The following is a 19,792-nucleotide window of genomic DNA, read 5'->3' as shown; positions in this document are numbered from 1 at the left end:
GAATTGCAAAGGGACTTGAACAAACTAGGGGAATAGGCGACGAGATGGCAGATGAAGTTCAACGTTGAGAAATGTAAAGTATTGCATGTGGGAAGCAGAAACCCGAGGTACAACTATACGATGGGAGGGATGTTACTGAATAATAGTACCCAAGAAAGGGACTTGGAGGTAATGGTGGACATGACAATGAAGCCGACGGCAGTGAGCAGCGGCCGCTAAGAGAGCGAATAGAATGCTAGGTATAATCAAGAAGGGTATTACAACCAGAACAAAAGAAGTTATCCTGCCGTTGTATCGGGTGATGGTGCACCCACATCTGGAATATTGCGTCCTTAAGAAGGATATGGCGTTACTCGAGAGGGTTCAGAGGAGAGTGACACGTCTGATAAAAGGGATGGAAAACCTTTCATACGCTGAGAGATTTGAGAAACTGGGTCTCTTTTCCCTGGAGAAGAGGAGACTTAGAGGGGATATGATAGAAACTTACAAGATCATGAAGGGCATAGAGAGAGTAGAGAGTGAAAGTTTGAAGAATCTGTCCAAAAATAAAAGAATAAGAGGGCATTCGGAAAAGTTGAAAGGGGACAGATTCAAAACAAATGCTAGGAAGTTCTTCTTTACCCAACGTGTGGTGGACACCTGGAATGCGCTTCCAAAGGACGTAATAGGGCAGAGTACAGTACTGGGGTTTAAGAAAGGATTGGACAATTTCCTGCTGGAAAAGGGGATAGAAGGGTATAAATAAAGGATTACTGCACAGGTCCTGGACCTGTTGGGCCGCTGCATGAGCGGACTGCTGAGCATGATGGACCTCAGGTCTGACCCAGCGGAGGCATTGCTTATGTTCAAAACCCGTTTTTAGTATCGGCACTTGGATGTATTTGGGAAATGTTTGTCCAAGTGCCAACTTAGGCCGGTTTTTGGACATTTTTCTCTTTCGATTATGAGCCCCATACACTTTGATGCAGCAATCTACCAATGGCGTTCCAAACACTCAATCATTCAATGTCTTTCTGAGATATTCAGGATAAAGCATGTGATGCTGTTCAACTCCTTGCAGTGAGGCCTTTCATGCTTTTTGAAAATCCAAATATACAAGATCAACTGATTCACCTTTATCTACAGGTTCATGCACCTCTTCAAAGAAATGCAATAGATAGGTAACGCTCTAGAAATAATTAACAGTAGTAGTAGCGCAGACGTTAGGGTTTGAACATCTGCATGTAAGGGTAGCTAGTACTGTGCACAACCTTGTGTGCTTTGGAATAGTGCACAAATTTTGCAAGGTGCTTTTTGCATATAATTTATTTAATGCAAAGAGAAAAAATTTGGCATTAAACACTTGCTCAAGACTTGGCACACTGCTTTTAATGCATCTGCTCCTGAATTGAGCATGAGAAATTGTTTTCCAGAATCTCTTTTCATTATAAACAGGCTGAAGGTTGAGAGATGTTCTGTCTTTAAGAGACAGTCCAGGACAGCTTTGTCCAGCCTATGGCCCTGGGTCCAGAACCCGGCCCTCAATGTGTTTTTTTATGGCCCTTGGAAGATGGGTAATTCATGCGGTGCACTTTTCTCCAACCAATCACTAAGCCCATCATTCTACAGTGTAGATTCTACACCATATTTTTTCCTTCAATTTTTTACTTAATTTCTTTTTCTTCTTTGTTCTTCCTTGCCCTCTTTCACTCCCTTCCTACTCCCTCTGCACTTTTAATTTTTTTCTCCTTTTGCATAAGCATAATTTGATTTTTCATATTTGGGAGCAGGGAGTTTAATAGCTCTCTTCCTGCTCCACTCCTTAGATCTCACTGCCCATCCAGATTCTCATTTCCCCTTGACCCCGACTTCTATTTCTCTACACTCCCCAGCAAGCTCCAATGCTTTTTTCACTAACCAGCTGCTGTTTTATGAAGGTTTAACTCAGTGTTTCTCAACACATTACACGTACCTTTGGGGGGGGGGTCAGAGGTGGAGCCTGGGCGGGTCTGGGGCAGAGCCTGGGCAGGGGTACTCAGTTGATAATTGTTAGGCTTAGGGCAGGGATATCAAAGTCCCTCCTCGAGGGCCGCAATCCAGTCGGATTTTCAGGATTTCCCCAATGAATATGCATGAGATCTATTAGCATACAATGAAAGCAATGCATGCAAATAGATCTCAGGCATATTCATTGGGGAAATCCTGAAAACCCGACAGGATTGCGGCTCTCCAGGAGGGACTTTGACACCCTTGGCTTAGGGGGTACTTGGCTTGAAGAAGTTGAGAAACACTGGTTTAGGTCATCCGTCCCTTCACTGCTTCCTACGTATCACTCTCCTCTATAGGTGAGACTATTTCCTTGGTAGGTTTAACTCATCTTCAATTTCTGGCTCCCTATTGACCACAGGCATAGATCAATTCCCTGCTCTGCTCTCCCTTGCTCCAGGTACATTCCTGTTTTCTGGGATTGCCCTTCTGAAATGCAGCCAATTACTCTCACCTGTATGAGATTCTTTGCCACATGCTCACCCTGAGCTCCGGAAGCCCAGCAAAGATCACACTTTGAAACCTCAGAGATTATATGTTGAGTGGGAAAACATTTTCCAGCAGCCCAGGGCATAGAAGTATGCACTCATACTATGCCACTATGTTTGGGTAGCCTATATGATATTGCTCTAGTGGCCAAGAAAATCATCTAGCTCAGGGAGCTGAGTTGAAATCTGGGAGATGGCGGCAGAGTTTTACTAAGAACAAGGATTTTGAAATTAAACATGAGGAACACCACGGAACCAAACCAAGAAACACACAAAAGAGTTTGTGAGACAATGTGTCTGTTCTCCCCCTTCCTCTAACTTTGTCAATGGTCTCCTGCCACCTTTTCCTGCTGTTTTTGTGGTGCTATTTCTTATTTCTACCTCCTGAAGGATATAATGGAGAAATAATTTTAATTTTTGAGAGGAATGGAAATAGTGCTACTCTCCATTCCCCCTCAATCCCTGACCATAGCCCCTCTCAATATCAGAGAGCAAGTTTTAAAAGGAAGATTTCCAGTTCATGGAATTCCATGTTTTCACAACCTTGTTCCTTTTCCCCATCCTTCTAATGATATACCTTATTTATCCTGTGACTGCAAGGATGGTAGAAAGAGCAGATACCTAAAACTGACCCCGCTCAATTAGCAATAAAATACTTTCCAACCCAGTGATTCTTGGGCTCACTCAGTTGTGGGAAGCAGCTGATAATTTCGAACCATGCCTCCAAAAATCTAAAAATGATCTTTTCTTTGCTTGTTCTCGATTTTTTTCCTTTCTAGTTTCACCTCTCCTGTCACTTCCATTCCTCCAATCCCTTCTCAGAACCCTTTTCTCAACCCCCTGCTCTCTGAACCCCCACACTGCTCCTCTCCCTATCCTCATTTGTTTTTCTTTCCTCAGCCCTCACCCACTTATCTTTGTATCATACCCCATGCCCCCCTCCAAATTTGCATTCACTTCAGCTCCATTCTCCCTTTCATAGTCCATGAGTCTTCCCTCAGCCTGGGAGGCACCTGAGCTAATCAGAACTTTAGGCCCCTTTCCAGTGCAGGGAAGGGGAAGGCCCGCCATTTTGAAGAGACGGGCTTGCCAGCAAGAGGGAGTAGGCATCTCTCCTGCTGGATTTTCAACCAAAAGGTAAGGGGGTTGTGGGAAGGGGGGATGTCAAGGGTTCCTTCAGGCAGGAGGGAGTTGGCATCTCTCCTGCTGACTTGGAAAAGAGGTACAGGGGTGTGGAGAGGTATCAGGGCTTCCAGCCCGGGGGGGGGGGCCTTGGTGGGTCTTGTGTGTATGTGTATCGGGGCCTTTAATGGCAGGGTCTACTGTCATAACCTTACTTTCCTGCCTAAGCTAATCTGCCCTCGGGCTCTGACAGGACAGTAAGGTTACAACAGCTCAGACCCTGCCATTAAATTTGCACGGGAAACAACGAGTTTCTCTGCTGTGCATTACATGGATGGAGTGCTTATTACAATGCATTAGTATAGGATTATCCTGGCTGCAGTAGCAGCCACAGAGAATCCTTTTGTGCATCAACAGGGCAGCTTTACCTACCAGTAAGAATGCTTTAAAAACTCTTACTCCCATGGAAAGCTTTTGTATGGAGGAGGGGGGGGGGGGTTACTTGAGAGAGAGCAAATAGACTGGATGAAGGGTTTGGGTAGATGAGACACAAACAGAGAGGACAACAATGTTATGTTTTGCCACTATTTGATGAAGTAAAATACAACGGGTACATGTTTTGGCCGTCTGAATGTTACAAAATATAAAACGTGACCACTGATTGAAAAAAAGGTTAAAAAAGCCTTGTCTATGATCTGATTTCATAAGTCTAAAAGCTCATATACATCACTATTTCTAAATTATAGGTAAGTTAAGGCGGTAGACAGTAATTAATCCAAAACATACAAAAAGAAAATGAAGCTACTGTACTACCCAAAATACCAGCCTCTTAAAGGCTATTTTATGGATCATCTTTTAAACGGTGATGTGAAATAAACCTACCACAGAAACCGCCAACCAAATACTTTGTTTAGGTAGAAAAGTTAAACAATTCCTGTACCCAAAAAATGTGGCGGCCCCACGCCTGCTCCCCTAATGCTATCCTCGTCTTCACTCACCCCAAAGATCTGCTAAAAGGAAAGCGACTGGCCAGAATCCCTAGATAAGAAACCTGCAACACCTTACTGGCTACACTAGGCGCATCTTGTTCTCCCAGTGCTTCCCTGCTCTCCCCCAGCCCCGCCTCAAGCACACTGTCTGCCTCCTGCCTCTCTCCTATTATGCACCGACCCACCCCTCTCCTCACCTAAAGGAAGCCCCAGACTGAAGGGCGCCGCCACCGCTGCAGGGGGGTACCGGGCTGCCCCTCCGGTGGAAAAGCTTCTTCAAGAGCGTAGGTGCCATGCTTGCTAGTGGCGAAGAAAAGGACCCGTCACAGCGGAGGGAGAACACGGCCCCAGCACATTCGCCGTTCAACCCCCCATGAGGGAGCCGCGACTGAATTGTCAGGGCAGGGGGCGGAGCCGGGAACGCCTCACGCCCCAGCTTGGGCCCGGAGTTCCCTTTCCCATGGTTGGCTGAAGAACGCGCGAGCTACACGTCGCCGCAGACCCAGAACAGAAACGTTCCCCTCTACGTCATAGAAGGCTCTCGGTCCCCGCCCCTCCGCCACGTGTGCCCCTAGGGGGTGGGGAGGGGACTGGAGCAGTGGTTGCACCCGATTGTGAATGAGGTTCATAAGGGGTAGTTAAAAGTCTAGAGAAATCGCAAACGAACATAAAGTAGCTTAAATAGTTGTTTGGTTTTTTTTAAATCATATTCAAAGGTTCAGTTGATATATCTTATGTAAACATAAAACAAGCAAAAATATAGATGCACAGCACATATATATATAGTACTCGTAAAAAGCAGAGATTCCAAACTTTTTGCCAAGGAACGCTCAATGTATGCAAACATATATAGTTCATATAAGCAGATTCTACAGTTTCTTGAGGAACACAGTTTGGGAATCACTGAGAGCAAGTGATTATCTTTTTACTGGACATTAATCTGCATTTTTCACTACAGCTTTAGGAAGCTGAAACCTCCCCTCAGGTAGGGCAATAAATGCCAGGGCTAGGATATAGAAATGAATCATAAAAGCATTCCAGTGATAGTTTCTTATCACATTACAAACCATAAAATTCTACTGTTTTGTCACTTTTTGACCACTCATTCATCTTTGCCTTAGTCTCTCCATAATACCGTTCCCTGAGACTAATGATTGCAATCCTTTCACTCTCTACTCTCTCTATGCCCTTCATGATCTTGTATTGCCATCTTTTGCTTGCTCAGTCTTGACTGAGGAACCAAAGCAGAAAGCTTGCACAGATGTTGGAGCAGGGTTAGCATCAGGTCTGCATGCATTTTTTTTTTAAGTTCAACATTTTTTAAATTGAATTTTAAGAATACAAAGGCAAAAAGCAATACATATTCTTGAATCCATATTGCACAAACTCTCCAAACAGAATACAAAACTAAATGTAATCTATAACAGAGATATTCCCTGAGCTCCTCCCACCCACCCCATACTCTCACTAGGCATAAAAGAATTACACCTGACAATATGGTAATCAGGCAGTTACAGTGTTTGATGGGTTGCAAGATTTTACCAAAGCGAGAATTAAATGCTTATTTTGAGTTAATATGGGCAGACGATGCAGAGAAGTGTTTTGTATGGTTAACTACACCAATCCATGTACTACTACTACTTATAATTTTTCAACAGAGCTTACATAGTAACATAGTAGGTTACGGCAGATAAGACCCGAATGGTCCATCCAGGCTGCCCAACCTGATTCAATTTTTTTTTTTATTATTCTTTTTTCTTCTTAGCTATTTCTGGGCAAGAATCCAAAGCTCTAACTGGTATTGTGCTTGGGTTCCAACTGCTGAAGTCTACGTCAAAGCTCACTCCAGCCCATCTACACCCTCCCAGCCATTGAAGCCCTCCCCAGCCCATCCTCAACCAAAGACCATATATAGACACATACCGTGCAAGTCTGCCCAGTATTGGCCTTAGTTCTTCAATATTTACTATTATTTTCTGATTCTAGATCCTCTGTGTTCATCCCACACTTCTTTGAACTCTGTCACTGTTTTCCTCTCCACCACCTCTCTCAGGAGCACATTCTAGGCATCCACCACCCTCTCCGTAAAGTAGAGTTTCCTTACATTGCTCTTGAATCTACCACCTCTCAACCTCAAATTATGTCCTCTGGTTTTACCATTTTCCTTTCTCTGGAAAGATTTTGTTCTACCTTTCAAGTATTTGAACGTCTGAATCATATCTCCCTTGTCCCTCCTTTTCTCTAGGGTATACGTCTTCTGGCGCAAACCTCCTATCATTTTTGTCGCCCTCCTCTGGACCACTTCAAGTCTTCTTATGTCCTTCGCCAGATACAGTCTCTAAAACTGAACATAATACTCCAAGTGGGGCTTCATCAACGACCTTTAAAGGGGCATCAACACCTTCTTCCTTCCACTGGCTATGCCTCTTTTTATACAGCCCAGCATCCTTCTGGCAGTAGCCACCACCTTGTCACACTGGTTTTTCGCCTTTAGATCTTCAGACACTATCACCCCAAGGTCCCTCTCCCCATTCGTACATATCAGCCTCTCACCGTATAATCATGTACAGGATACTGGTGCCAGCTTATTAAAATTAATGCAGTTATTGGCTATTCAGCCCTGATTTACAGAAGTATGTAGAAGACTAAGGCCCCCCCTTTTATCATGCTGCGTTAGGATATTTTATTGCCGGTTTTTGCGGTAAAAGCTCCAACGTTCATAGGAATTATATAAGCGTTGGAGCTTTTACCACAGCAGCCTGGGATTAAAAACCCTAACGCAGCTTGATAAAAGGTGGCCTATCAGAAATATATAGAAAGATTATTTTGATATTCTGCAGCATAGCCTGTGAAGATTTATTGCCTCTCCTTTTGCTGAGTGTATAACAGTACCCACAATTTTTTAGGACACAACAAGAGGTGACAGGTCTGGGAACAGGTACCAACAGAAAAAAAAATTATGCTGGAATGTTCTACGTGTAAATATTGGAATTTTTTGTGATGCCGATGTTTATCCACAGAATATCATTCTAGTATGTGTGCAGATATGTGCTGACACTTTCATTTTGCTCAGACGTGAATACAGTACTGGCTACTTTCCACACAGGTGTGCATCAGATGTGCTTACCCTGATTAGTACACAAGTTCTGTGTATATATGTATTATTGGTGGATTAGTTTACTGCATCACAGGGGTGTAGCCAGACACCCAAATTTGGGCAAGCTCAAAGTGGGTGTCATGCCAACCCCTTCTCCCCACCACCCAGCATCTCTCCCTCTCTCCTCCCCAGATGATCGGGGGATTACCTTCTATCATTTGTGGCATCCCATAGACACCCTCTAGAGCCCTTTGCTGAATGGATTTTCATTGCTTGGTTCTATCTGCCCCTAAATTGGTTCATCTTTTATTTTCTTGCCCCAAGCTTGTGGAATGGCCTCCCTTTGATTATTCAAGGGGAGTTATCATATTTAAAACAAACAAACAAACAAAATTTTACTTTACTTTTTTTTTTTTGTTCAGATATTTAGCTGTGATGAGGTAAGGACCCAATCTGGCTACTGCTAGCCTCTTTTTTTATTATGGACTTTGTTGTCTATATGAGCTTGTATGGCTGTTGATTTCCTATGATATAATGGCATTCTTTTCTTTTTATGTTTGTAAAAAGAGTGGTATCATTTTGTTTCACAGTTACAGCTGGTAAATTGCTGAACGGGGACAGAGAGTGAATGGAAGGTTACCCAGAGTCCAAGCAAGACCTGGGATTAGAACATCAAGTTACAGCTCACAGCCTGGTGAACTAATTTTTCTTCCTCTTGAAATGCGATCTATTGGCAGCTGCTGGTTATACAAAATTTACACTATCTCCCTGTACTTTAGGCTCCATAGTAGCTTCTAGACAGTTCAGTTAATGAAATCTGTTGGATTCACCTCACAAGAGACTCAGGAAGTATGGTCTACAAATCAGGAATTAATTTTATCACATTTATAGTTATATAGATTTGCACACTCACTTATAATGACTTATGTATGTATATATAAGGTCATCCCAAAGGAAATGAGATTAAGCCAACTTGGACACTAGTCAAAACATGATTATATCAGATATCAGGCTTTAAGTATTCAGTCACACACTGATATAAATAGCATCAATAATTTGGTCATTTGATTATTGTAACATAGTTTATGTGGGTTGTACCAAAGGATTACTGAAGAAATTGCAGACAGTACAGAATACGGCAGTTAGATTGATATTTTCAATCTCTAAAAATGATCATATTACTGCTTATACTATGAAGTTGCACTGGTTGCCTGTACAAACTAGGGTTCATTTTTAAACTTTTTACATTGATTTATAAAATCTTATATGGACTGCTCCTCAGTACCTATTTAATTACTTTACTTACAAGTAGTTCAGTGTGAGGGATTCAGGGGCTTTCCCTCAATAAGACTGCAGTTATGCCATTGGGCAACAGGGGGTGTCAGACTGTCCCAGAATGCCCTGAGGGATACTATGAGCCTGCTTGGTCAGAGCAACAGGGGGTGTCAGACAAATCAGGGAAAACTACCTGTCCCAGAATGCCCTGAGCTTTGCAGCTCAGAGCTGAGACCCATTAGGGAAGGGATACAGCCCTGCTCGGTCAGAGGGGCAGGACTCAGGCAGGGAGAAAGATATATGCTTGGCTTAGTTATTCAGGAAAGGTCCCTGAGAGAGAGGTCTCAAAGTAGGGACTTCCTCGAGAGAGAAGTCTGAAGACTAGAGCTCTCCTCTGAGAGAGAGAAAGAGAAAAATTAAATTCTTCTCTAGCCATGGGTTGAAGAGAACCCTGGGAAATCAAGAAATCTGGCAAGGACTGTTAAAAGGGCTAACATTGTGAGATTTTTGGTACATGGCTGGCTGAGGTAATCCTAACTTATTGTACTGAAGACTGTGGAATATGTTGAGGGGGTCTGTTTATTTGAATGGAGAAAGTGCTTCCCCTGAGCCTGAGGAACAGGCTCAGAAGAGTGAATAAATAAAAGCTTTTCCTTATACTTTCCACAAGTGTTTATGCTGTTTGTGTGTTAGGGCACACAGAGACCAGGAAAATCTGGACTGGACTCTGCCACATTCAGGTTATAATTTTCATAGACAATTTTACCTTTGCTGTCCATCTGTAAAGTTAATTAAGTTGTTGAATTAATGGAACTCTATCCCTGCAAATTCTGTCCTCATTTATTTATTTATTCAATTTTCTATACCGTTCTCCCAAGGGAGCTCAGAACAGCTTACATGAATTTATTCAGGTACTCAACATTTTTTCCCTGTCTGTCCCGGTGGGTTCACAATCTATCTAATGTACCTGGGGCAATGGGGGGATTAAGTGACTTGACCAGAGTTACAAGGAGCAGTATGGGTTTGAACCCATAACCTCAGGGTGCTGAAACTGTTACTTTAACCAATACGCCACACTCTCTCCATCTGCATGAGCCTCAAACACTTTCAAATGATAAGCGTTTGAGGCTTGTACAGTTAAGGCTGAACTTGCAGGAATGGGACAGGACTCATGGCAGAGGTATCAAAGTCCCTCCTCGAGGGCCGCAATCCAGTAGGGATTTCAAGATTTCCCCAATGAATATGCATGAGATCTGTTATCATACAATGAAAGCAGAGCATGCAAATAGATCTCATGCATACTCATTGGGGAAATCCTGAAAACCCAACTGGATTGCGGCTCTCGAGGAGGGACTTTGACACCCCTGACTCATGGGGACAGGATGGGGATATTGAGATCCAGCAGGGACGGAACAGGGACAAATTTGATACAATGTCATTTTCTAGTATAAACAAAACCTCTAATTAAATCATGAGTAACGTTCTCATCTATAATAATGAGAAATATATTAATACTTGCTTTTTCTTAGCTTGAGCAGTACAGTTCCCTTCTGTCCTCATGGAGAATGCAGGATCTGCAGCACCTTTATAACACTTGTCAATCCGTAGTATACACCTCCTTCTTGCTGCTTCTCTTACTTCTTTTCCAGGCTGACAGCTCTACTCTTCACAGCTGCTTCGCCACTGATGTTGTTGGCTAAGCATTATAAATCTGAAGCAGTCCTTCACGTCTGAAATCAGAAGCTGTGCAGAGTAAAGTGACTCAGGAAGCAGAAGTGATGGGCTGAAAAGTGAAGTGACTCAATGTGAAGAATGTACGAAAAACACCATCGTGCTACGTTGTGTTCCACACAACTCTCACGTGGGCCCACACCTGTCAAGCAAACTAACTGGGTCCTTAGGTGTCTCTTTTTTTCCTGAACTGATTACAGAAATTTCAAGCTCCAGTGGAAGCCTTATTTGCCAAGGACCTGTGTCTATGTTGGAATCTGACTCCAAAGGTTGGCATCGTATGTTACTATGCTCGTATTTCCAAGTTCAAGAAAGCACAGCCTCTAAATAAAGGCTAGTAAAAGCAGACAGTAATATTTATGACAGGATTTTCACGGGAGAGGCGGGATGATGTCAGGGAGATTGCTGTGTATTTCCACACTCATGTTCTCTGGAGAGTCGGCCAGTAAGAGGTTGGAGCAGAGTAGACAATCTATGTAGTGGTTTGTTGTTGGTTTTTTTTTTTTCTTGCATAATTGAAGCAAGGCAGTGTGGAATAGAGAGTTGCACGGGGACAGAAATCCCACCCGTCCCCGCCAGGATCCTTTCCATCTTCACCCATCCCCGCAAGGAATTACCTCCATCCCCGTCCGTCCCCATAAAAAGCAGCAATTACTTCTGACAGGATCATCAATTCCACAGTTTCTTTTGTGTTTGCGCTGCTGTTTTCCTTGTGGAATCTCTTTGGTGGAACCCTTTTTTTGTTTTCTGTTCAGGTAATTAACTTATAAACCCCCTCTTTTACTAAGGCTGATGTGTCCATTATGTTCATTATGGGTCCAAAGCCTTCCATCCCTGTGGGAGTCCCGTGGGCCAGAGGAGGGTCCCCGTGGGAGTCCCGTAGGTTAAGGGGGGATTCCCGCGGGACCCGCAGGATTCCCACGATCCCCGTTCCCATGCAGACCTCTAGTGTGGAATGCCTTAAATGGCTTCAAAACGACAAGTGATTTATTCGTCTGGACAGTAGTGGTTATACTGCATTGCAGCTCCATTGCCCCAAGAACAAACTCAGGGACCCTTTAAACTACATTAGTCATTTAAGAATGTGGTGGTGGGGGGACTGCTAATACAGAACTGTGTTAAGGGGATTTGCACTCATTTAGCAGTTTATTGATTTAATTCGTTTTCTAGCCCTTTGTCCCCAAAGAGCTCAGAATGGGTTACAAGTTTACCAAAACAACAAACAGAGGAACTGGCGAGAAACGTACAAATAAATCAAATAGTAGCTCGAGTTTAAATATGCACTGGTGGCAAAAATTAATAGAAACATAGCACGGTGATGGTGATTAAGGCAGGGAGATAGGCACAGGGGAACTACTAGAAAGGGAAGTAAAGGAGAGACAGAGAAGGGAGCTGCTGAACATGTGGAAAAATTGATACTTAAGAGCCCTGAAGAAATGATCGGCAGATCATGAAACGCTGGCCACCGTCGGCTTTGATTGATTCAGAGAGAAAGTAGCAGCCACCTTAATACAAAGATAAGTGCTGCTTTTTTTGGCATTATCATATATAAAGTTTAACACAGGGTTTTTTTTTTGCCGATGATAAAACGCTGCAGGGGAGTTAAAAAAACGATTTAAGCTCCCTTGCATAGCTTCAGAGCAACGTTTGCTCTGCAGCATCTGAGGCGTTCCCCCCCCCCCTCCATTTTGCTACATGTGGTTGTAGTTTGATGTTGATTAGGGGGTAAAGTTTTGAGCATTTTTGTCACCAGTGCATATTTAAACTGGAGCTACTATTTGATTTATTTACAAGTTTAACATACATAATTTCTGTACAAGTTTACAATACAAGTTTTTATCCTAACTTGATACATGCTAGGGGCTAATAATAATACAGTAAAGTTTTGGTTTGCGAGCATAATTCATTTCAAAAGCATGCTTGTAATCCAAAGCACTCGTATATCAAAGCGAATTTCCCCATAGGAAATAATAGAAATTCAGATGATTCGTTCCACAACCCAAAAACTTTCATACAAAATACTATACGTACTTGTATTGCAAAACCTCACTCATTTAGAACAGTCACTACATTCCTGCAGTGTCAGAGAGAAAAGAACCATAGGCTTGGTTGTGATGATGTGATGTGTGCACACTGTATATACTTGTATTGCAAGTCTTTCCTTGTTTAGAACAGTAACTATACTCTTGCAGCGTCAGAGAGAGAAGAACCATCGGCTCATTTGTGATGTGTGTATGATAATAATAATAATAATAACTTTATTCTTCTATACCGCCACAATCTTGCGACTTCTAGGCGGTTTACAATCAAGAGAGCTGGACATTCAGCGAGTTACAATGTGCAGATAATCAGAGGAAATACAGAGTGCAGAAACATTTAGGAAGCAAAATACTGTATGTACTTGTATTACAAGACATTGCTTGTATATCAAGTTACAATTTAATAAAATGTTTTGCTTGTCTTGCTAAACACTTGCAAACCAAGTTACTTGCAATCCAAGGTTTTACTGTACAGTACACAGCTTTACTGGTTACAAGTTACAGTGTAAGATAGTGACATACCTAATTTGACACACAGAAAGTTACAGCGTATGATACAAGTTACTATGTATTACATGCTTTTTCTGGCATGGGTGTGGAAATGTTAGCCAGCTAGCACTAAACAAAATACAAAAGGAATTGACCCCAAAATATCCACAAAGAAGAAAATCCAGAGAAAACCAAAAAAACTCTGTGGAGTGACGATGTTCCTAAATGGACTTTATTTGAAAGTATCAAAGTTCCAAAGGTACACTAAAATCATCCACATAAAATAATTACATCCACATAAAAGTAAATCATCCACATAAGAGCCTTAAAGGACCTAGTCCGCTAGGGATACAGGACCCAACATGGTCCGCGTTTTGACAAAATGTCTTCTTCAGGGGTCCCTGGGGGTCCTATAAAGCAATGTTACTTACCGTAACAGTTGTTATCCAGGGACAGCAGGCAGCTATTCTCACTAGTGGGTGATGTCATCCAACAGAGCCCCGATACGGACATCTTGCAAGCATGTCTTGCTTGAAGAAACTCAGAAGTTTCGAGATGCCCGCACCGCGCATGCGCCAGTGCTTTCCTGCTCGACGGTCCGGGCGTGTCTCCTCAGTTCAGGTAGCTAGCAGAGAAGCCAACCCAAGGGAGGTGGGTGGGACGTGAGAATAGCTGCCTGCTGTCCCTGGATAACAACTGTTATGGTAAGTAACATTGCTTTATCCCAGGACAAGCAGGCAGGTATTCTCACTAGTGGGTGACCTCCAAGCTAACCTCAATGGGATGGTGGGAGAGTTGGCAACTTAGGAGAACAAATTTTGTAACACTGTTTGGCCAAACTGTCCATCCCTTCTGGAGAAAGTATCCAGACAATAATGAGAGGTGAATGTATGAACCGAGGACCAAGTGGCAGCCTTACAAATCTCCTCAATCGGGGTCGATCTGAGGAAGGCTACAGAAGCTGCCATTGCTCTGACCTTATGGGCTGTGACCTTACAGGGAAGGGGTAATCCAGCCTGGGCATAGCAGAAAGAGATACAAGCCGCCATCCAGTTGGAGATGGTGCGCTTCGATACAGGTCGTCCCAACTTGTTTGGATCAAAGGAGACGAAAAGTTGAGGAGCAGTTTTGTGTGGTTTGGTGTGATCCAAGTAGAAAGCCAAAGCACGTTTACAGTCCAGAGTGTGAAGAGCTGATTCTCCAGGATGAGAATGAGGCTTTGGAAAAAACACTGGAAGCACAATGGATTGGTTGAGATGAAATTCAGAGACCACTTTAGGCAGGAATTTCGGATGAGTGCAGAGGACCACCTTGTCATGATGGAAGACTGTAAAAGGCGGGTCCGCCACTAAGGCCTGAAGCTCACTGAGCCTGCGAGCAGACGTGAGGGCCACTAGAAAAACCACTTTCCAAGTGAGAAACTTCAACGGAGCCTTGTTGAGAGGCTCAAACGGAGGTTTCATAAGCTGAGAAAGGACAACATTGAGATCCCAAACCACTGGAGGCGGTTTGAGAGGAGGATTGACATGAAAAAGTCCTTTCATAAATCTGGAAACCACAGGATGAGAAGAGAGAGGTTTCCCTTGTAGAGGCTGATGGAAAGCCGCAATAGCACTCAGGTGGACTCGTATAGATGTAGACTTGAGACCAGACTGAGACAGATGTAGAAGATAGTCCAATACAGAGGATAGGGAGGCTCGCTGAGGCTCCTTGGAATTGGAAACACACCAGGAAGAAAATCTAGTCCACTTCTGGGAGTAGTATTGACGAGTAGCAGGCTTCCAGGAAGAAGACATCCCTCACCGCCTGGGAAAACTGGAGAGGAGTTACGTTGAGAGGAACCAAGCTGTCAGGTGGAGAGACTGCAGATTGGGATGAAGCAGAGACCCCTGATGCTGAGTAAGCAGTGAAGGAAACAATGGAAGTAGGCACGGCTCCCTGCTGCTGAGTTGAAGGAGAAGGGAGAACCAAGGTTGCCTGGGCCACCGAGGAGCTATCAGAATCATGGTGGCATGGTCGGACTTCAGCTTGACCAGAGTCTTTTGAATGAGAGGAAACGGAGGAAACGCATACAGAAAGCGATTCCCCCAATCCAGCAGAAAAGCATCTGCCTCGAGGCGAAGAGGATCGTAGATCCTGGAGCAAAATTGAGGCAGCTTGAAATTGTGGGGAGCCGCAAAGAGGTCTATCTGAGGCGTCCCCCACTGAGCGAAGATCTGATGAAGGGTCTTGGAATGGAGTGTCCATTCGTGAGGCTGGAGAAGACGACTCAGGTTGTCCGCCAAGACATTGTCCTTCCCCTGGATGTAGACAGCTCTGAGGAAGGCGTTGTGGAGAATCGCCCAATCCCAGACTCTGAGAGCTTCCTGGCAGAGGGAGACCGAGCCCGTGCCCCCCTGCTTGTTGACATAATACATGGCGACCTGATTGTCGGTGCGAATGAGGACCACCATGTCGTGAAGCAGATGTTGAAAAGCTTGAAGAGCATTGAAGATGGCTCTGAGCTCCAGAAGATTGATTTGATGGAGTCGGTCCGCACTGGTCCAGAATCCCTGAGTGCGAAGACCATCCAGATGAGCTCCCCAGGCATAGGTCGAGGAATCGGTTGTGAGGACCTTCTGGTGGGGAGGAGTGTGAAACAGCAAACCTCTGGAGAGATTCGAAGAGGTCATCCACCAAAGTAGAGACTGCCGAAGAGCAGGAGTGACGATGATGTGTCGAGACAACGGATCTGACACCTGAGTCCATTGAGATGCCAGGGTCCACTGAGGAATTCTGAGATTGAGCCTGGCAAACGGCGTCACATGAACTGTAGAGGCCATGTGGCCCAGGAGGACCAACATGTGTCTCGCTGAGATGGACTGGTGAGAAGACACAGACTGGCAGAGATGAAGAAGAGCATCCATGCGCTGAGGAGGAAGGAACGCTCTGAGGCGAATGATATCCAGGACCGCCCCGATGAAGGGGAGAGACTGGGTAGGTTGTAGATGAGATTTGGGAAAGTTGATCTCGAATCCCAAACTCTGCAAGAACAGAATCGTGGACAGGGTCGCCGAGATGACCCCTGAGGCCGAGGGAGCCTTGATCAGCCAATCGTCGAGGTAGGGAAATACCTGAAGCCCTTGGTTCCGGAGTGCCGCGGCCACCACCACCACCAGACACTTCGTGAAGATTCTGGGGGACGAAGACAGGCCGAATGGAAGCACTCGATACTGTAGATGGAGGTGTCCCACCCGAAATCTGAGGAACTTGCGAGAGGCCGGATGAATCGGAATGTGAGTGTAGGCCTCCTTGAGATCCAGAGAGCATAACCAGTCGTTCTGCTCGAGGAGGGGATAGAGAGACGCGAGTGTCAGCATGCGAAACCTCTCTTTGACTAGGAATTTGTTGAGGACCCTGAGGTCCAAAATGGGTCGCAGGTCGCCCGTCTTCTTTGGAACAAGGAAGTACCGGGAGTAAAACCCCTGGTTCAGTTGGTCCGTCGGGACCGGCTCTACGGCACAAAGCCGGAGCAAAGCCTGAGCTTCCTGAAGAAGAAGAGTGGTCTGAGTCAAGTTGGAAGGATACTCTCTTGGAGGGTGGTCCGGAGGGACCCGATGGAAATGAAGAGAGTATCCTTCCCTGATTATAGTAAGGACCCAGAGGTCGGTTGTTATGGCCTCCCAGCGATGATAAAAATGATGGAGGCGCCCTCCGATGGGAAAAACAGGGGTAGGCAGAACGAGGTTGGTTATGCCCTCGACGAGACAGTCAAAAAGGCTGAGTGGCCTTAGGGACAGCAGGCGACTGAGACTCAGGCTGACGCTTCGCCAGTTGCCTCGCAGGTGGAGCTTGCCTCGGCTGGTAACGCCGCTGATAGATCAACGGCGGACGAGAAGGTCGAGACTGCTGAGGCTTAGGCTTCGGCCTAAGAATGGATTGGAAGGACTTTTCATGATCAGACAACTTCTTCGTGACAGTCTCGATGATTCGTCAAAAAGATCCGCCCCAGCACACGGGACGTTTGCAAGGCGGTCCTGAAGATTGGGGTCCATATCAATGGTCCGCAACCAGGCCAAACGACGCATCGCTACCGAGCAGGCCGCCGCTCGAGCAGAGAGCTCGAACGCATCATAGGCAGATTGCATCAACTGAAGCCGAAGTTGGGACAGCGAAGCAACCACTTCCTCAAACTCAAACCGAGCCTGGAACTCGATGTATGGTGTGAATTTCCGAAGCACAGGCAGAAAAAATTCCAAGTAGGCTGCAAAGTGGAAATTGTAATTCAGGACTCGGGACGTCATCATAGAATTCTGATAGATGCGTCGACCAAACTTATCCATGGTTCTGCCCTCGCGGCCCGGAGGCACCGAAGCATAGACGTGGCCAGGATGAGACAGCTTGAGTGAGGATTCGACCTGGAGGGACTGATGAGAAAGCTGAGGACCCTCGAAGCCCTTATGATGCACCGTGCGGTACCGAGCATCCAATTTTCCAGGGACCGCAGGGATAGAGTAAGGAGACTCGAAGCACCTCATGAAGGTCTGGTCAAGGAGCTTGTGCAGAGGAAGGCGCAAGGACTCGGCCGGAGGACGAGGTAAGTGCATGGTATCGAGGTACTCCTTGGAGTATCGAGACCCAGCATCGAGGGTAATGTCCATGTCATCCGCCATCTGTCTGAGGAATGAGGAAAAAGACAGTTGGTCTGCCGTCGCCGGTCTACGAGAAGGACTAGAAGAAGACGAGGCTTCGGGCTCCATAGAGGCCTGTGAGCAACAGGACGAGTAGAAAACCTCGGGGTCCTCGAACTCCGGGCCCGGAGGAGGAGACCCAGTAGAAGCAGCATACCCCATCCGAGGCAATTTCTTCTTAGGCGGGATGGTCGAGTGTCGAGAGGAATGCCTCGAAGAGTGTCTGGATCGATGCCCCTCTCGATGCCTGGAAGGGGATCGAGCCCTCCTGTGAGAAACCTGGTCAGACGCCTCCAAGGAGCAGATCGGGCTCGATGTCGACGATCGCAGAGGCGGAAGAGTCGATGCCTCCCCCGTCGACGCCCAAGCTTGATAGGGGGTTCGGAAGAACTCGTCCTGCTTCCTGCTATGCCTAGGGCTGGGAGGCCTCGAAGATGGACACCACACTGAGTCATGGGGCGGGGTAACAGGCTCCAATGGAGGCAAATCGCTAAACGAGGCTTTCCTCAAGGGGATAGGCTCCAAGGGGGGCATATCACTAAGGGAGGCCTTCCTCAAGGGGATCGGTTCCAAAGGAGGCATAGCACTAACTAAAGACCTCCTCGAGGACCCGGACACCGCTCGCCGCTCCTCCTCGCCGAGCAACGAGGTCGTGCGGCGCGGCAGAGGAGGAGGGGGCGGTCCGCCCCTCGGAACCGGAACCAGGAGGTCACCCTGGATCGAGGCAATCAGCCGGGGTCCCATGGTTTGCATGAGTTCCACAAACTGAGCCTCCAGAAGGGACTTCAACGAAGCCGATATGGAGGGATCCGCACCAAAAGGGGGCCCTTCCGCACGGTCTCCGCGTTCTTTCGGTGCCGCGTGCTTCTGCTTGCCAGCCTTCAGCACTTTAAGCACTACCGGTGGAACTGTAGGTGTCGATACCTGCTCCGAGGAGACGGAGGAAGGCACCGGCGCTGAAGTCGAGGCCGAAACCGGCGTGAACGATGCCGGTTTCAGGAGGCCCGAAGCAGCCGTGGAGGCAGCGGGCTTCGCCGATGGAGTCGAAGCACCAGTTGAAGTCGATGTCGAAGCTGAAGGTTCCAACGAAGCTTCCATCTTGAACATGGACTCCCACAGCAGACAACGGCGCTTAAACGCTCTCGCCGTCAAAGTGGAGCAAGGCCGGCACGATCTCGGGAAGTGATCCGGTCCCAGACACTGTAAGCAGTGTCGATGAGGGTCCCTGAGCGAAATCGCGCGCTGGCACTTGCTACACTTTTTAAAACCGGTAATCGGCCGGGACATAGGCCGGAAAAGCTCCGCTACAAGGTTGAAGGCGCGGGGCCCCAGCCACGCGGCCGACCCGGTGTCAGAAGAAAAATTTTTATTTTTTTTTTTAAAAGAAATCAAAGAAAGAAACAAATGCACAGGAGAGCCAAAAGAACTCAACCCGCGACAAAACAGAAGGCAAAAACGAAATTCAATGGGCGCGAAATTGAAGATAGACTTCTCAGCTCCGCGGAAGAAAAAGAACTGAGGAGACACGCCCGGACCGTCGGGCGGGAAGGCACTGGCGCATGCGCGGTGCGGGCATCTCGAAACTTCTGAGTTTCTTCAAGCAAGACATGCTTGCAAGATGTCCGTATCGGGGCTCTGTCGGATGACATCACCCACTAGTGAGAATACCTGCCTGCTTGTCCTGGGATAAAGGTGTGTACGTGGGAAACAATTGTGTGGTGAACCAGAAGTGAGACACTGCTTGCAGGGACCCCTGAAGAAGACATTTTGTCGAAACGCGGACCGTGTTGGGTCCTGTATCCCTAGCGGACTAGGTCCTTTAAGGCTCTTATGTGGATGATTTACTTTTATGTGGATGGAATTATTT

The 19,792-nt window shown here is 46.0% G+C and overlaps 1 protein-coding gene across 1 annotated transcript in view; it reads right to left on the bottom strand.

The window, feature by feature from the left end:
- The window catches only part of FNIP2 (folliculin interacting protein 2), a 122,847-nt gene extending 117,705 nt beyond the window's left edge, over nucleotides 1–5,142 (bottom strand). The window contains exon 1 of the mRNA XM_033941472.1: nucleotides 4,822–5,142. Within this exon, the coding sequence (XP_033797363.1) occupies nucleotides 4,822–4,919 (98 nt within the window). The 5' untranslated portion in view covers nucleotides 4,920–5,142. The remainder of the gene's footprint in view (nucleotides 1–4,821) is intronic.
- Nucleotides 5,143–19,792: the final 14,650 nt, after the last annotated feature.

Source organism: Geotrypetes seraphini, chromosome 1 (assembly GCF_902459505.1).
Source record: "Geotrypetes seraphini chromosome 1, aGeoSer1.1, whole genome shotgun sequence".
Taxonomy (NCBI): Eukaryota; Metazoa; Chordata; class Amphibia; order Gymnophiona; family Dermophiidae; genus Geotrypetes; species Geotrypetes seraphini.
This window is presented reverse-complemented; position numbering and strand designations above follow the sequence as displayed.